This window comes from Chanos chanos, chromosome 9 (genome assembly GCF_902362185.1).
Source record: "Chanos chanos chromosome 9, fChaCha1.1, whole genome shotgun sequence".
Taxonomy (NCBI): Eukaryota; Metazoa; Chordata; class Actinopteri; order Gonorynchiformes; family Chanidae; genus Chanos; species Chanos chanos.
The window spans coordinates 8,188,908-8,203,680 of record NC_044503.1 but is presented as its reverse complement, the minus strand read 5'-3'; the positions used below and the strand labels follow the sequence as shown (position 1 = coordinate 8,203,680).

The window sequence follows — 14,773 nt, the reverse complement described above, 5'->3', positions numbered from 1 at the left end:
AGACTCTGACCCAAACCACCGCCCACAGAAATTCAACTGATTGTTTGTTTCCTTTTTTTTTTTTTTTTTTTTTCTCTTTAGCCCAAACTCATTTTGCTGGTCAAATTTCACAAGTTGCCTCAGTGGACACCTGAAGTAGATGCTAGACAGTGTTATTTGCTTTTGGGACTTGCCTGTTTGAATCCCAGATATACAACAGAATAAAATCTTCCACTCATCTAAACCATCTTTTACCTACGCAATGTTGCCATGGCTACAGACTGCTTTCCTTGAAAACGCTAAGAACCAAGGAGCTCCTGCTATATTCATATGACAAAATAATTACAACCTTTGCATGAACTTTCCGTTCAGTGATGCCACAGGAGGACATGGCTAGGGTAATAAATGGAATACTGGTTTCTTCTTTAGCCTCGCAAGTGAAGGAAATGGAGTTCTGGAGAATTCCAGAAAAGCATAACAAATTCCCCCAGTGAAAATAACGTTGAACGCTGATTCCCTCGGTCATTACAGCTGACGCCGCGATTTTTTTTTCAGTACATCCCCCAGTTTGTGAAAAACTCCGTTTCTCGAAGACGGCAGAATGGAATGCGGATTTTCGTTTTGGCTCTAGCTGTCGTAAGCTCGTGTCTGCGCGGCCGTGCATGAGCACTCATCTCACTGGCTTTTATCTCATGCCTTTCATGCTTGCAGAAGTTCCAGGACATCGAAGAGGCCCACTTACGACAGATGAAACAACTGATAAAAGCGTACTTTCACTCTATAGAAGACACGCACGTTCAAGTAGGCCAGGTACAGCTCCTCATAAGAAACATATATTACCACTGCCGGTGTATGTCTTCTGGGGGGGGGGGTTTGTTTTGTTTTGTTTGTTTTTTGTGTACCCTGGCAGTCAAGTCAAGTTTGTCTGCTGTTTGCTTCTAGGTCAAGTGGCTAAAAGGATGGGGGGAAAAAAAAAAACCCCTCTGTTTTTCTTTGCAGGTGCATGAGGAATTTAAACAGAACGTGGAGAACATTGGCATTGACAACCTCATACAGAAGTTTACCGAACAGAAGGGAACGGGAAAGGACAGGCCAGGTACATCAAAGTGGAGATTGTGTGAGAGAGACGATTTGCATGGCTAAGTGGGGCATTTGAATGGGGAAAGGGTTGTGTGTTTGACCTGCTAATGGAAGGTTTTTGTGCTGATGCGGTGTGCAGTGCCCGTCGGCTTTGAGGAATACATATCCACACTGGCGCCGGAAAACAGCAAGAAAAGTCGAGGCAAAGCATTCCGTATTCCTGGCCTAGGCAAGAGAGACAAGGAGCCGGACTCCACGTGAGTCAAGAACCTTCCGGAACACCGGAGGAGTTAATTAGATTGTTGTACAAATAAGGAGTAAACATGAGAACCAGAAACACACCTTCACACAAAATCGCAACAGTTTGGTCAGTTTCGTATACTTAGAGTTACAGGCGTTCATATCAGATTAACAAACATCTTTGTTTTGTTTTGTTTTGTTTTGTTTAGGGATTCTGCTGTCACAGATGCGCCGGTAAGTCCATAATTCAACTTCAAACACCCACTCCAAAGCTACACACACACACACACACAGACTTTCACTCACTCACTTTCTTAGTCCCACACAGACAGATGGCAGTATTGGAGTCTTAAAGCGTTATTAATAAAGCGCTGACTTGGACAAGACTCTGTGGCTATGTGGATAATCCTTGCTGGTATTCTGATATGAGCTCTACGTTCACAGTGTCCTAACATGGCACAGTACGAAAAGCACATCTCAACGGCCATCTGCCAGTTCACTGTCACACACAGATTGTGACATGCCGTGTGTGTGTGTGTGTGTGTGTGACGTATCACGGGGCCTCTGGTTTCTCCCGGCTATATTTATTCCGTCCCTCGTCCGGGGATGGGGGGCTTTGGAGGTTGAGTGTTGATCACTCGGATGCCTGGGCCCTTTTTTTTTTTTAACAGACATGTGTCACAGAAGGGCTGTTTGCTTATAGCAAACAAACTGCTGTTATGCAAACCTCCCAGTGCTTCAGTTACCCCAACACAACCAAGTGCCAACACATTACTGCTGGCTCATTCGCCTTTGCGTGTACCTTACAACTAAAATGACCTTGTTTACAAATAGCCCTCAGTGCCAACTAACTATGAAACAGTCAACATTTATACATTTTGAACCACTGTGGATGATTCTCCTGTATTTTGTCTGTGTGTGTGTGTGTCTTTCTAGAACTCTCCACTGGAGGTCGACGACGAGGGCTTTGTGATCCGAGCTGATGTTAATCAAAATGATATCCTTCGCCGTGGCACCCTAGTATCACACCTTCATACGTGGGTGACAGATCTTTTTGTGTCGTATGACGCAATACTGTTCCCTTCGTTTAGAGAATACCGGAAAGATAGCTGATGTTATTTCTGGGAGTACTTCAAAGAAATGAGTTTAGCCTGAGCTCTGTTCATGAAATTTAGTTTGAAAAACCTCAGTTGCTTGAGGTCTCACTTTGACATCGTAACTGTTTCAGCTTGTTTGACTTTTAGGCCGTGCTTCAGCTAAAACCGATCACCCCGGTGACCGCAAAGTCAGGGAATCAAGTTTTTTGGGGGTTTTTTGTTTTGTTTTGTTTGTTTTTTTTTTGTCTTCCACCATTTCCTGTCTTTGTTTTTCGAGTTTTCAGATTCCTCCAATCATTTTCACGTGATTTTTGTAATGTACTGCCAACGAATCTAGTTCTCTGCCAGAACACACACACTCACAGGAGCTCTCGTATAGTGTAGATAGAGGGGTGTTAACGACAGGAAAGAGAGAAATGATAAGGCTAGCCGGGGAGGGATGTGATCACACAGATATCCGTGTATCTGTGTTTGTTTTAGAGAACTCACAGTGAAAAGGAAGACTGAAAACACAGATGGTTGTGAGCGCACGACCAATTCGTCAAGTTATACCTTCCAACGCGGGTCCAGTGTGAAGTGAGTTTTACTCACTGATGAATTTGCTCGACTGTAAAAACAAAGCAATGAAAATTGATGTTTCTGAAGGCATTTTTTTGGGGGGGGGGGCACCATATACAAACTATGGTTTTCTCAGAAATGCTTTCAGTGACAGAGTAAGTTTGTTTGGCCTAAGACTCCCGCCACCAAATCGAGCTGATCCTTGACTTAGCTTTGACCTCACGCTGCGCGGAAGAGAAGGAAAACAACTTCTACTCCAGCGACTCGGACTTCGACGACGAGGAGCCGAAGAAGTTCCACATCCAGATCCGACCGGTGGCCAGCAGCAGCCGCAGCAGCTCCGCCGCCAATGAACTGGAGCTCAAAGCCACGGTGGGGGCCCTGACCCTGCCCCCCAACAGAGGGGTGAGAGATCAGAACATTTTCTTCTTCTTTTTGTTTTTTGTTTTTTTTTTTTGTTTTTTTTAAATTTTCGGTTCTCCTTTCATCATTTAAATGTAATTACTTGCAAACTGAAAGTGGTAAGAGGAGATAACAGGTGAGGGAGCGAACTGTTCCCTTGAGACGATATCAGCTTTTACTTGGCTGATTTTGGGTTTTTTTTTTTGTTTTTTTTTAAGGGTTATTTTTGTGTGTTTGTTTTTACTTAAATGACTTGATAAAAGAACGCTTTATGTTTAGATGTTAGAGTCTGAAATATGTATTTCTCTCACCTCCTCATCACTACAGGTATCGGTAAAGAGGCATCTATCACGTAAGTTCTTTGTGTTTGTGTTTATGGGTGTGGATGTGGATGTGGGTGTGGCTATGTGTGGTTATGTGTGGTTGGGTGATAGTCCCTGTCCACACTGACAGTCACAGACTGAGGCGTTAGTTGGGGTTTCTGTGTGTGTGTGTGTGCGCGTGTGTGTGTGTGTGTGTGTGTGCGCGCAAGTGTATGGGTGGGTGACAGGGACTGAGGGGTTAGTTGGGGTTTCTGTGTGTGTGTGTGTGTGTGTGTGTGTGTGTGTGTGTGTGTGTGTGTGTGTGCGCGCGCGCGCGCGTGTGTATGTGTGGGTGACTGTGATTGTCAGTGTGGACAGGGACTTAGGTGTTAGTTGGGGTTTCTGTGTGTGTGTGTGTGTGTGTGTGCGTGTTTGCGTGCGCATGCGCCTGTCAACTCTCTGGTCTGTGTTTCACAGGGAACTCCAGCACGGCTGGTCGTTCAGAAGGAGAAGGAGAGGGCGCCACCCAGAGAGGTGAATGAACATTATCCATGTCCCACAGAGAGCAGACTGCAGGGAGACAACAGACAGCAAAATAAAACGAAACCCAAATGAACATTCTTGTCCAAGATTATTTATGACACAAAACGTGTGTCTATGATTGACACACGAAGTAAAACCGGAGTTCTATAATCGCGAACGTTCCATCGTTAGCATACTGGTCCAACTGGTCCAAAGCCTAACAAACAGTAACATCCAAATGACACTACTTTTCAGAGAAGCTTATTAAAGTAATTATCTCTGCCAGTAAACACAAAATGACACATACTCCACATTGCTCATCCATCTAACTGAAAAGGTTTTTTTTTTTTTTTTGGAGGTATAGTTGGACGTCAGATTGCTGTAATTACCGCTGTGCTGACCTCTATTCTGGGGAGTTTGGCAGAGGAGGGGTGGGTGCACAGCCCTAATAAAAGTGGAGGAAATGAGTATCGGGGATTTAGCGTGGAGCGCTTGATTAAAACAGTTGCGTAAGTGTCGTTGCGGTTAATGGCAGTCCTTTGTCACGCGGTAGAGGATAGTTCAGTCACCAGTCACCAGTTGCGAGATGGAGAGGCAGTGTTCAGGCATGTGTGTGGGCAGCCCCCGACTCTCTCTCTCTGTGTGTGTGTGTGTGTGTGTGTGTGTGTGTATGTGTGTGTGTGTGGGAAGGAGTAAGAGAGATGATTGACAGACTGACTGAAATGAGGTTTTCTGTTTTGTGCCACAGAGGGAGAACAGGAGGGACTGCGCAGGTCCACCTCCAGCCCCGACCAGAGCAGGTAAAGAGACCTGATTTATTTAACTCTAACCTGATTCAGGTAAACAGACGTGATTCAGTAACACTAATCTGATTCAGGTAAACAGATGTGAAAAAGAGAGATTCAGTGACACTAATCTGATTCAGGTAAAGAGACCTGATTTATTTAACTCTAACCTGATTCAGGTAAACAGACGTGATTCAGTGACACTAATCTGATTCAGGTAAAGAGACCTGATTTATTTAACCCTAATCTGATTCAGGTAAAGAGACCTGATTTATTTAACTCTAACCTGATTCAGGTAAACAGACGTGATTCAGTAAGACTAATCTGATTCAGGTAAACAGATGTGAAAAAGAGAGATTCAGTGACACTAATCTGATTCAGGTAAAGAGACCTGATTTATTTAACTCTAACCTGATTCAGGTAAACAGACGTGATTCAGTAAGACTAATCTGATTCAGGTAAACAGATGTGAAAAAGAGAGATTCAGTGACACTAATCTGATTCAGGTAAAGAGACGTGATTCAGTAACACTAATCTGATTCAGGTTAACAGATGTGAAAAAGAGAGATTCAGTAAGACTAATCTGATTCAGGCAAACAGATGTGAAAAAGAGAGATTCAGTAAGACTAATCTGATTCAGGTAAACAGATGTGAAAAAGAGAGATTCAGTAAGACTAATCTAGTTCAGAGGGACGTGAAAAAAAAGGAGGTTCGGTCACACTAATTCAGCTGGCCCTCTGATCTGTGAAAGAAATATTTATAAGGCCGTGGCCCTCAGGATGATGAATATTATAATGAAGCTGAGTAAGACTATGTGACAAATGCATCATCTCTCTCGCTCTCTCTCTCTCTCTCTATTTGTCTCTTTCTCTCTCTGTCCCTCTGCATCACTCTGTCTTTCTGTGTGTGTGTGTGTGTGTCCCTCTCGTTCCCTCCCTCTCTGTCTCTTTCTGTCTGTGTTCTCTCTCTCTGTCTCTCTTTCTCTCTCTGTCTCTAGGTTAAGCTCCACTGTGTCTAGCTCGGAGCCTCTGTTTGGACCGCCTTTGGAGTCAGCCTTCAAATCAAAGAGCTTTGCGGGCAGAGAGCAGCTGCAGACCGGCTTTGGAGCCTCTGAATGTAAATTTCCCATTTTGAGCGACTCAAATCTCGTCGGGATGATGTATGAGGACAGATAAGACAAATTCTAGATCCTCCCCTGAGTGAGCGTGGACTTATAGCAGCCAGGATAGACGAAGCAGAAACCCTGCTCAGTGTGACATTGGCTACGTCTGCATACAGATATTTTGCTTGGTCAACAGAAATATTTATTGTATGCTTCCTAGTGGAAATCTTTAGAGGTGTGATGTTTTTTTTTTGAAGATTTATCGACTCCCGTGTCTTCCCGTGATAGGCTCCTATGGTTGAGGAATTACTAAAACTAAAACTCAGAATTTAAATGTCTTAAATGTATTGTTATTTTTTATTATTTTTATTATTGTCGTTATTATTCCCTTAGACGCCGCCTTCTCGTCTGATTCTTCTTCTCCTGAGAATGTGGAGGACTCTGGGCTGGACTCTCCTTCCCATCAGCCACTGGGAGCATCTCCAGAGCCGACAGGTTGGGCGGCGTGGCCTACATCATCTCAACCCAAGGAGCAGGTCGGTCTGGGGCGGCCCGTCGACCCTTTCCTCACCGCCTTCCGGGACCCTTCCCCGGGACGCCCCCCTCACGGTCAAGACGACCCCGCCAACGCGTGGGGCTCGGCCCAGCGTACCCCCCGAGCTCTGCCCGACATGGAGCCCGGTCCCTTCGCCTTCCCTTCCTTCTCCCACAGCCTGGCACCACCAGAGCTGGACAACTCCATGTGGAACTGCAAGCACATCCCATCCGAGGACCCCTTCCTGGCTGCCTTTGAGAGGACTCTCCCCCAGGACACGTTACCGCCGCCGCCGGACGCCTGGGCTCCCCCGCCCCCTCGGCCGTCCCGGGAGGGCAGGGGGATGGAGGGCCGCGCGGACCCTTTTTCCGTCGGTAAAAACGACAGTAAAACCCTCCCTCCCCCCTCTTCCTCCCGCAAGGACAGGGACAGGAAGAGAGACCGCAGCGCCCCGCCTCCGGATTCCCCGGACGACCCCTTTGCCATCACTATGATTGGCAGCCCCACGCACCAGTCGTCGCTGGCGGCAGCTGCAGCCGTATCTCAGAGCAGCAACAGCAGTAATAGGTTAAGCCCCAGCCCTAACCCTGCCTCAGCCACTCAGCCCAAAAAAGAACTGGCGCACTGGAACTCCATCCACAACCCCTTTAACGAGGCGGTCATCACTGGGACCCAGCCCGGATCAGCTCCGGACGGAGGCAGGAAACAGAGAGGACACAAAGACGAGCCCCGGAGGAACGGGCCGCCGCTCACGCGCCATTCGGGTCCGCAGGAAGACCTCTGCTTCTCCACCGACAAAGACCAGAACTGCCTGGACCTGAACACGCAGCCCGTCTGTAACGTGAACCCCCACACAGGTACACAGAGAGGTGAACTCCTAGTGTTTCTGTAATCTGAATATACACCGAGGAACTCGCACTAAGGAACAGCTATTCACACAAACACAGACAGTTACTGTCAGCACACACATACTTACACACGCACACACGCGCACACACACACACACACACACACACACAGCATTTCTCATGTTCTGTATGGCCTATATAGTAGTGCGCTTTTTGTCTTTTTCCTTCTCTCTCTTTCTCCGTTTCTTTCTTTTTCTCTCTCTCTCTCTCTCTCTCTCTCTGTCTGTGTTAGGCTCTCAGCATGGCTTCAGGCAGGAGAGTGTGGAACGGCTGGTGGTTGCCCCCCCTTGCTCGTCGCGTGCCAAGAGGTCCACAGGGCGTCTGAGTGGCTGTGAGCGAGTAAGCCCCCCCACCCACCCCCCTTCTGCTAACCTCCTTATATCATTACCACTCCGTTAAACGGCTCTCAGAAACCAGCCCCCTATTTAAAAACCCTCATTTTATTTTCATTTAACAATCCTCTCTTGCTTTATGGGTTGTGGTTTGTAGGCACCCTGCTTATGGAATGGGATATTTTGCGCCCGACTGTTTTTGTGGTCGTGAGACACCACAGTTTCACAGCACAAGGCAGATGCGTTGGCGATTTTTTATTTTTATTTTTTCTTTTTTTTTCTTTTGCATTCGGCGGAAACATCCGAACCCCCTGACCGATTTTTTTTGTCTGCGTCATCTCTCCAGTCCAGGTCTCTCTGCTCCTCTCCTCTGCCTGAACCCAGCCCTCCCCTCACCTCCTCCTCCTCCTCCAGCCCCAGCGAGTGGGGCGGTCAGACCCGAGCCCCTAGCCCTGCACGAGGTACGCATGCCCGGGGACCGTCTCCTGCCGCTCACGGTTTACTTTTTAAAACCCAAGTCTGCCGCAAAACACACTCACTTGAATGGTAATCCGCTGCGTTTAGAAGGTGCTCGTTGAGTTTAAAACTGTCACATGGGAGCTGGGTATAGCCTTGAGCTAGGGATTCATCATGAGTTTTACTGTAATATCTTAGGTCATGCACTGGTCTATGATTATAGCTACAAATACTTCACAAGTATGTCTACAGCAGTAACATTTTAGAATGAGGTTACAGTCAGTACTGGTTTAAAAAGATGCTATTTTACAACAATTTTAGCATGTTACACACTAATTTGGTGTTCTGACAAATGGTTTAGAAAGTTGCTCGCATTAAAGCGTACCTTAAATTATAACGAGAGTATTAACCATGAATTATGTTTGTAACTAAGATCAGTAAAATAAGAGATAATGTTAAAGTGTTGCCAACACCAGAGTGCTAATGCTAACGTAATGAAACTTGGGTATCAAAGCAAAAAGTATGCATCAAATCCCTGAAAAATGATTACAAATTACTATTGATTTTATTCATGTTTTGTCCTCTGCTACTCTTGTATTTACTGCTGTCCTAATTCAGGTTAACTAGTGACTTCTTTCCTCTCTTCATTTGTGCTATTACTGTCTCCTTCATGCTAATGACTTTTTAAATCCACGTTTGCTACCACCTGGATTGAACTGTTGTCTTTTTTATGTTTGCGACTGCCCCCATTTATTGGACTTAATATAACCCTGAGTGTAACCGCTCTGCCTCATCACAGCGAGGGTTGTTATGGATGTGAGGCAGTTTATTGTGGCCGTTGCTAAGCTCCCTGTGGATGTGTTTGACTGGGCAGGTTTGTCTCGAGGGCCAAGTCCCATCTCCCTCAGCACACAGGAGTCTTGGCCCGTGGCCGCAGCCATTACCGAGTACATCAACGCTTACTTTAAAGGTGGAGAACACAACCGGTGAGCTCATCCTGTTTGTGACCGCTGGCTTTTCATCGTTTATTCCACTGTCCTAATGTAACTGAGTAGATCTCTCGGGTTTTTTCAGGATCTGTGGGCTTTGTGTGTTGGTGCAGTTAGATGACTGTGTGTGTGTGTGTGTGTGTGTGTTTGTTTCAGCTGCCTAGTGAAGATCACAGGTGACCTCACCATGTCCTTTCCAGCGGGAATCACTCGAATCTTCACTGCCAACCCCAACGCACCAGTGCTAAGCTTCCGATTGGTCAACATCTCTCGTGTGGACCACTTTCTACCCAATCAAAAGCTACTGTACAGGTACGCCCGCTTGAATCGAGATTTGAGATTTGAGACTCTTACATAATTGATCCGCGTCCGGATGAGATGAGAGTGAAAGGACGTGTCTTTTTGTTCAGCGACCCTTCTCAGACCGATCCAGACTCCAGAGACTTCTGGTTCAACATGCAGGCCCTCACGTTCCACCTTCAGAGAGAGGCCGAGCTCAACCCACAGGCTTCTTACTATAACGTGAGAATACTGAAATATCAGGTAAGCAAAGGCATTTCGCTTTAATTAACTCCGCCGGGCTGGTGGGGATTTCTCCGTATTGACTCGCGGTCACTGGTTTTATTTGATCCGGATTTTTCATTTCATCGCCTGTCGGTCACCGCGGCGACGCTCATCTCCCACGTCCAATCAGGTGTCGTCTCAAGACCCCGGCAGGGCTCCTCTACTGCTGTCGGCGGAATGCCAACGCAGCGGCACGGTCACCCGCGTTTCCCTCGACTACCACTGTTGCCCGGCGACGGCTCCTGCCACCCAGCTCACCGCCGTGCAGGTGCTGCTGCCCCTCGACCACACGGCTACGGACCTCCAGTGCCAGCCGCCCGCCTCGTGGTGAGGGAAGGGGGGGAAGGGGAAAGGTGGGAGAGGGGAGAGTAAGGGAGCACATGACTGTCTGTGTGTTTTTTTTGGGGGGGGGGGGGGTCAGGGAGGGACCTAGGGGTGTGATTAGGGGGTTATCTGAAGGAAGAATGGACAAAGGGTGAGGTCAGAGAGAGAGAGGGGGCGGGGGAGGGAGAGAGAGAGGGACGGAATTCTGAGCTCTGGGTTGACTTCCGTTGTTTTCCTTGACAGGAACGCTGAGGAAAGACGACTGCTGTGGAAACTGCCCAACCTCTCTCCCACAAATCATAGCAAAGGTCACTATCACCCTCCCCTTCTCTTTCCTCTTCCTTTTTTTTTTTTTTTTTTCTTCAATTCTTCACTCACAGACCTCTGTGCACTGTCATCAGTTGACTTTAGTTGAAATGAGTCCAATACGTGTTCATCTGATCTACCCTTTTGTTTGATGCATGTTTCGGAATAGTCCTTACTTTTTCCGCTCCTCTGCATCTCCGATACACAACCACGCTCCGAAAGCTGCCACTGAGATCTAAAATGCCAATATTTACACAGAACTCTCACTGCACTGTGAGTCATAATTAGAGAGGATTCATTTCCACTGGGTGTGTGTGTACGGAGAGCAGTTCGCAAAGCTGACTAATGCTCTATAAATAGCGTTTAAGACAAACTTTCAACACATACCATCATTTTAAACCCATCAAGACATTCGTGTGACATTTAGCTGACATTTGTTAACGCTCCACACATCCGACACGTTCAGTGGTAAAAACGTGTGTCGGTCCTCTGGTTGCAAAGCTTGTTAAACTGTGACACGTGTGCGGCTGCCGGTAGTGGTGCGATGGAGAAGATAAAGACCGTGTGTTTCTGGTTTTTTTTTTTTGTTTTTTTTTTATCCCAGGCTCTGGCACACTTTGCGCCAGCTGGCAGTGCCTGGAGGTTCCCCGCGGCCCTCCTCCCAGCCTGGCCGTGCAGTTTGTGGGCTCTGGGGCCTCCCTGTCGGGCATGGACGTGGAGTTGGTGGGCAGCCGCTACCGCATGTCCCTCGTGAAGAAAAGTTTTGCCACAGGTAAAATCATAATAATAATAATAATTTTGGAAAAAAAAAAAAAAGAAAGCAGCTTGCCAAAAAAAACCCCCAAAAAAACTGTTTCTTTTGAGGTTTTCTTCAAACAGATATTGTCATTTCTAAAATAAATTATTTTTTTTTGGTTTGTTTTCTGACAGGGAAGTACATGGCGGGATGTTCGTTGTGAGAGAGGTGATGCTACGTCAGCGGTTCCAACAGAGTTTGCACTTTCTACACGCTGGTCCGGGTCTCTCCGTCTCTCTCCTTCTCTCTCTCTCTCTCTCTCTCTCTCTCTCTCTCTCTCTTCTTTCTCTCCTTCTCTCTCTTTGGGGCTGGAAGAAGGAGACACATACAAAATGACATGGGACATGGTTTAACTAGTAGTGCATCGCTCTTCTTAGAACATGCGCTAGACTGCTAATGAAGCTAATGTCCATGCTGCTACGAAGGACCAAATTTAGTCTGAGACCTGACCTTTTTTTTTTTTAAAAAGGAAAAAAAAAAAAAGAAGAAAAACCATTTTAGCGCTTACTTAAACAAGCCTATTTTCCGAGAGCGTTCTTTTACGTGTGTTGAATTTCTTTCGTTCCGTATGCAACGTGTACTGTATAACTTTTGCGAATTTGAAAAACTGGATGTAAGATTTTCCCTTCTTTTCTTTTGTGGGGAAAAAAGTAAACTATTTGTGAATGAATAAGTATAAACGTGTATAAAACACATTTCTGTGCAAAGTTTCTGCCAAGAAACAGAATGAATGGATGCTTCATAGAGGAAAGTATTAATAAGAAATAGTGAAAACTCCTGTGACTCAGTGCTGTTTGTAACCGAAGGCAATGGGGGGAAAAAAAGAATGTGGTTTTACTAAGCAGAAGCTCCACTGTTCTCAAACTAATGAATAATGTTCCATGTCTGGATGAACACTGCCAAGAAAAAAAAAGAAAACCCAAGTAGAAAGTGGTTTTACACCAATTTATTACACATTTTACCGGTACAAAATACAGTTGAACTATGCAGTTTGTTACAGACCACAGTCTGTTCTCAGGCTAGGCAAAGAATAGTCAAGAACAGGTTTAAAAATACACAAAAATAAGGTATCAATATACTTGTGAGAAGAATCAGATCTACTCCAATAAAAATAATCCTCAGCCAGAAGTCTAAACAGCATTACCAAAAAACAAAAAAACATTACAAATGACACAGAGTAAATACCTTCCCCAAGCACTCTAAAGGCAAGTTACTGTGACAGGCACAAGTCACAAAAGAGCCCAGGATTCTTTACAGCCAATAAGAAAGTCTGAGGGAGTGAAGGAGGCGGGGCTAGAGGAAAGACTCAGCCAAACAAATTGATCCATAGGTAAAGACACACCAGTCAATAATGAATTTCATTTTCAGAAACACAGGAAAGAGTGGCAAAACGTGTCAAACTGTGGCCATCGAAAGTGAACAAACGACAAGACGCAGAACGACCTTGTACAGATTTAAAGGGTCCGGGGGGAAAAAAAAAAAAAAGCTCTAATCCAGCGATTAAAATATTCATACGTCGTGTGACATTAAGTTGAATGAGATCTAAGTTACATCACTCAAATGGCTATTAGTCATTCAGAAACGAAAGCCTGACTGACGGGTTCTCACAAAGAGGTATAAGGGAGAAAAAGTAACTTACACATTACTTATAAAGCACCAAGTCATTTACGGCCATACAGAAATGACCATATAGAACTATTCAAATGGATGCATTTGATCAAACTGTTCATGTGGTATCGTTTAATTTTTTATAATACATTTCTTTTTCCTTTCTGAGTTTGAATAAAAGCCATCAGAGCTTTTAATTATAGTATTAAACTATAAAATTTCTCCATTTTGTCAAAGTGTTCCTGTTGCACAACAGATACTTATCCAATTTGAGATTGTGGACTCACAATATTAAATAAGAGAATTCTCTAAGGAAATGTCAAAGATTTTTCACAAAGATTAAATGTTTTAAATTGAATAAGAAAATTTGAGGTTTCCTAAAGACCTAACACAAGACCACAGCACGTTCGGTGAGTTGTCCTCTCACCTCCAGTTCAATCAGAGTGCATCTTACAGACACACACACACACACACACATACAATCTGGCTATTTTTTTAAACATTCACAGTTAACAACTGCTGCTCTTTTTCAAATCACTTCAAAAACAAACCAAAACATCTCAAACTAACAAAATGCCAAAAAAAAAAAAGGAAAAAAAAAAAAAAAAAAAAAAACGGTCCGAACTCGGTACTAGGAACACCATCAATACTGCACAAGAGCGGCTTGGGCCTTCAGAACGTGTGTAAGCTGATGGACCTGAACTATTCATTATAGTAGCCACGTGTTTATAACAATAATTGTCTTCATAAACAGTAAACATATGTACATCCTGGAACTTTGAAACAAGGTTAGGAGGGGTTCGGAAAGCAACTGGTGGGAAACAACCAATCGGTTTGCAGCTGATCTCCCGTTCAGCCACTCAGTCCAAAAAAAACCAAAATAAAAGTCCTTTTATAATGAGCATAGAAATAGTGTTGAGGTATTAAATTGTCATCCTATATGGCCAGGGCTTTGATAACTGCGATAACCTTTCCTTTCCCCATCCATATCAGGGCTCTTGCATTGTTTTAGTTTTTTTTTAAAGGCTCCGGTAACAGAGCCGTATGCAGTAGGATGCTGGTGTGATGCGGAAAGGACTCCTTTGGGTGTGTCAGTGGGTTGCATCAAAGATTTGCGTAGAGCTACGGGTCAGGCAGCCGAGGCAACGTGTTTTCTTTATCTTTTTTTTTCTTTTCTTTTTTTTTTTAATAAGTACACGACTAAATCTATCCGTTTCAAAAACAAAACAAAACAAAACAAAAAAAAAAAAGGTGCTTCAGAAATCTGAGGTTTTTTTTTTTTTTTGAGACAATACATTCATACTGCGGTAAAGAGGCACAGTTGAGGGAGGAGACAGACTTTTCTGCAGTAGTGTTTTTTAGTTGTTTTTTTGTTTTTTTTTCTCTCTCGTTTGTTTAGGTTTCTTTTTTTTTTTGTTTGTTTCTTTCTTTCTTTTTTTCTGTTTTTTTGTTTTCTCTCATCATCTAAGGCACTGAAAGAACACACAATGGCACAGCTATTTGAATCAACACCAATCATACGAACAAAAGTAAACGAAAAAAGAAAGAAACATTTTTTAAAAAAAAAGAAAGGGAAAAAAGAAAAGATCTGACATCAGCACTGCACAAGCTTGCTCTTAGTTCACAGTCACATGGAAAATACAAAAAAAAAAAGAACAGAAGAAGAAGAAGAGGAGGAAGAATGGGGAAGGGGAAAGCAGGATACAAAGGAATGAGAACTTGATATTCCCAGAAGAAGTGGAAACCTCACAAAAGCTTTAGTCATCTCAGGGGGAAAAAAAAAGACATCCCTCACATTACTTACATACATACATACATACAGACGGTTTGTCCCACCACTGTTCAGTATATACACTATCAGCACTGGCTCAGAGCAGGGGCTGTGTGC

General features: G+C 44.6%; 1 protein-coding gene across 1 annotated transcript in view; it reads left to right on the top strand.

The window, feature by feature from the left end:
• fcho1 (FCH and mu domain containing endocytic adaptor 1) overlaps positions 1-11,472 on the top strand; it is a 29,679-nt gene extending 18,207 nt beyond the window's left edge. Inside the window, exons 8-27 of the mRNA XM_030784526.1 lie at positions 691-789; positions 979-1,075; positions 1,199-1,316; positions 1,509-1,533; positions 2,236-2,296; positions 3,178-3,359; positions 3,684-3,708; positions 4,136-4,192; positions 4,929-4,980; positions 5,963-6,081; positions 6,461-7,459; positions 7,743-7,849; positions 8,189-8,303; positions 9,173-9,284; positions 9,444-9,599; positions 9,698-9,830; positions 9,982-10,178; positions 10,419-10,483; positions 11,086-11,253; positions 11,412-11,472. Of these exons, the coding sequence (XP_030640386.1) occupies positions 691-789; positions 979-1,075; positions 1,199-1,316; positions 1,509-1,533; positions 2,236-2,296; positions 3,178-3,359; positions 3,684-3,708; positions 4,136-4,192; positions 4,929-4,980; positions 5,963-6,081; positions 6,461-7,459; positions 7,743-7,849; positions 8,189-8,303; positions 9,173-9,284; positions 9,444-9,599; positions 9,698-9,830; positions 9,982-10,178; positions 10,419-10,483; positions 11,086-11,253; positions 11,412-11,440 (2,916 nt within the window). The 3' untranslated portion in view covers positions 11,441-11,472. The remainder of the gene's footprint in view (positions 1-690; positions 790-978; positions 1,076-1,198; positions 1,317-1,508; positions 1,534-2,235; positions 2,297-3,177; positions 3,360-3,683; positions 3,709-4,135; positions 4,193-4,928; positions 4,981-5,962; positions 6,082-6,460; positions 7,460-7,742; positions 7,850-8,188; positions 8,304-9,172; positions 9,285-9,443; positions 9,600-9,697; positions 9,831-9,981; positions 10,179-10,418; positions 10,484-11,085; positions 11,254-11,411) is intronic.
• The last annotated feature ends 3,301 nt before the right edge of the window (positions 11,473-14,773 follow it).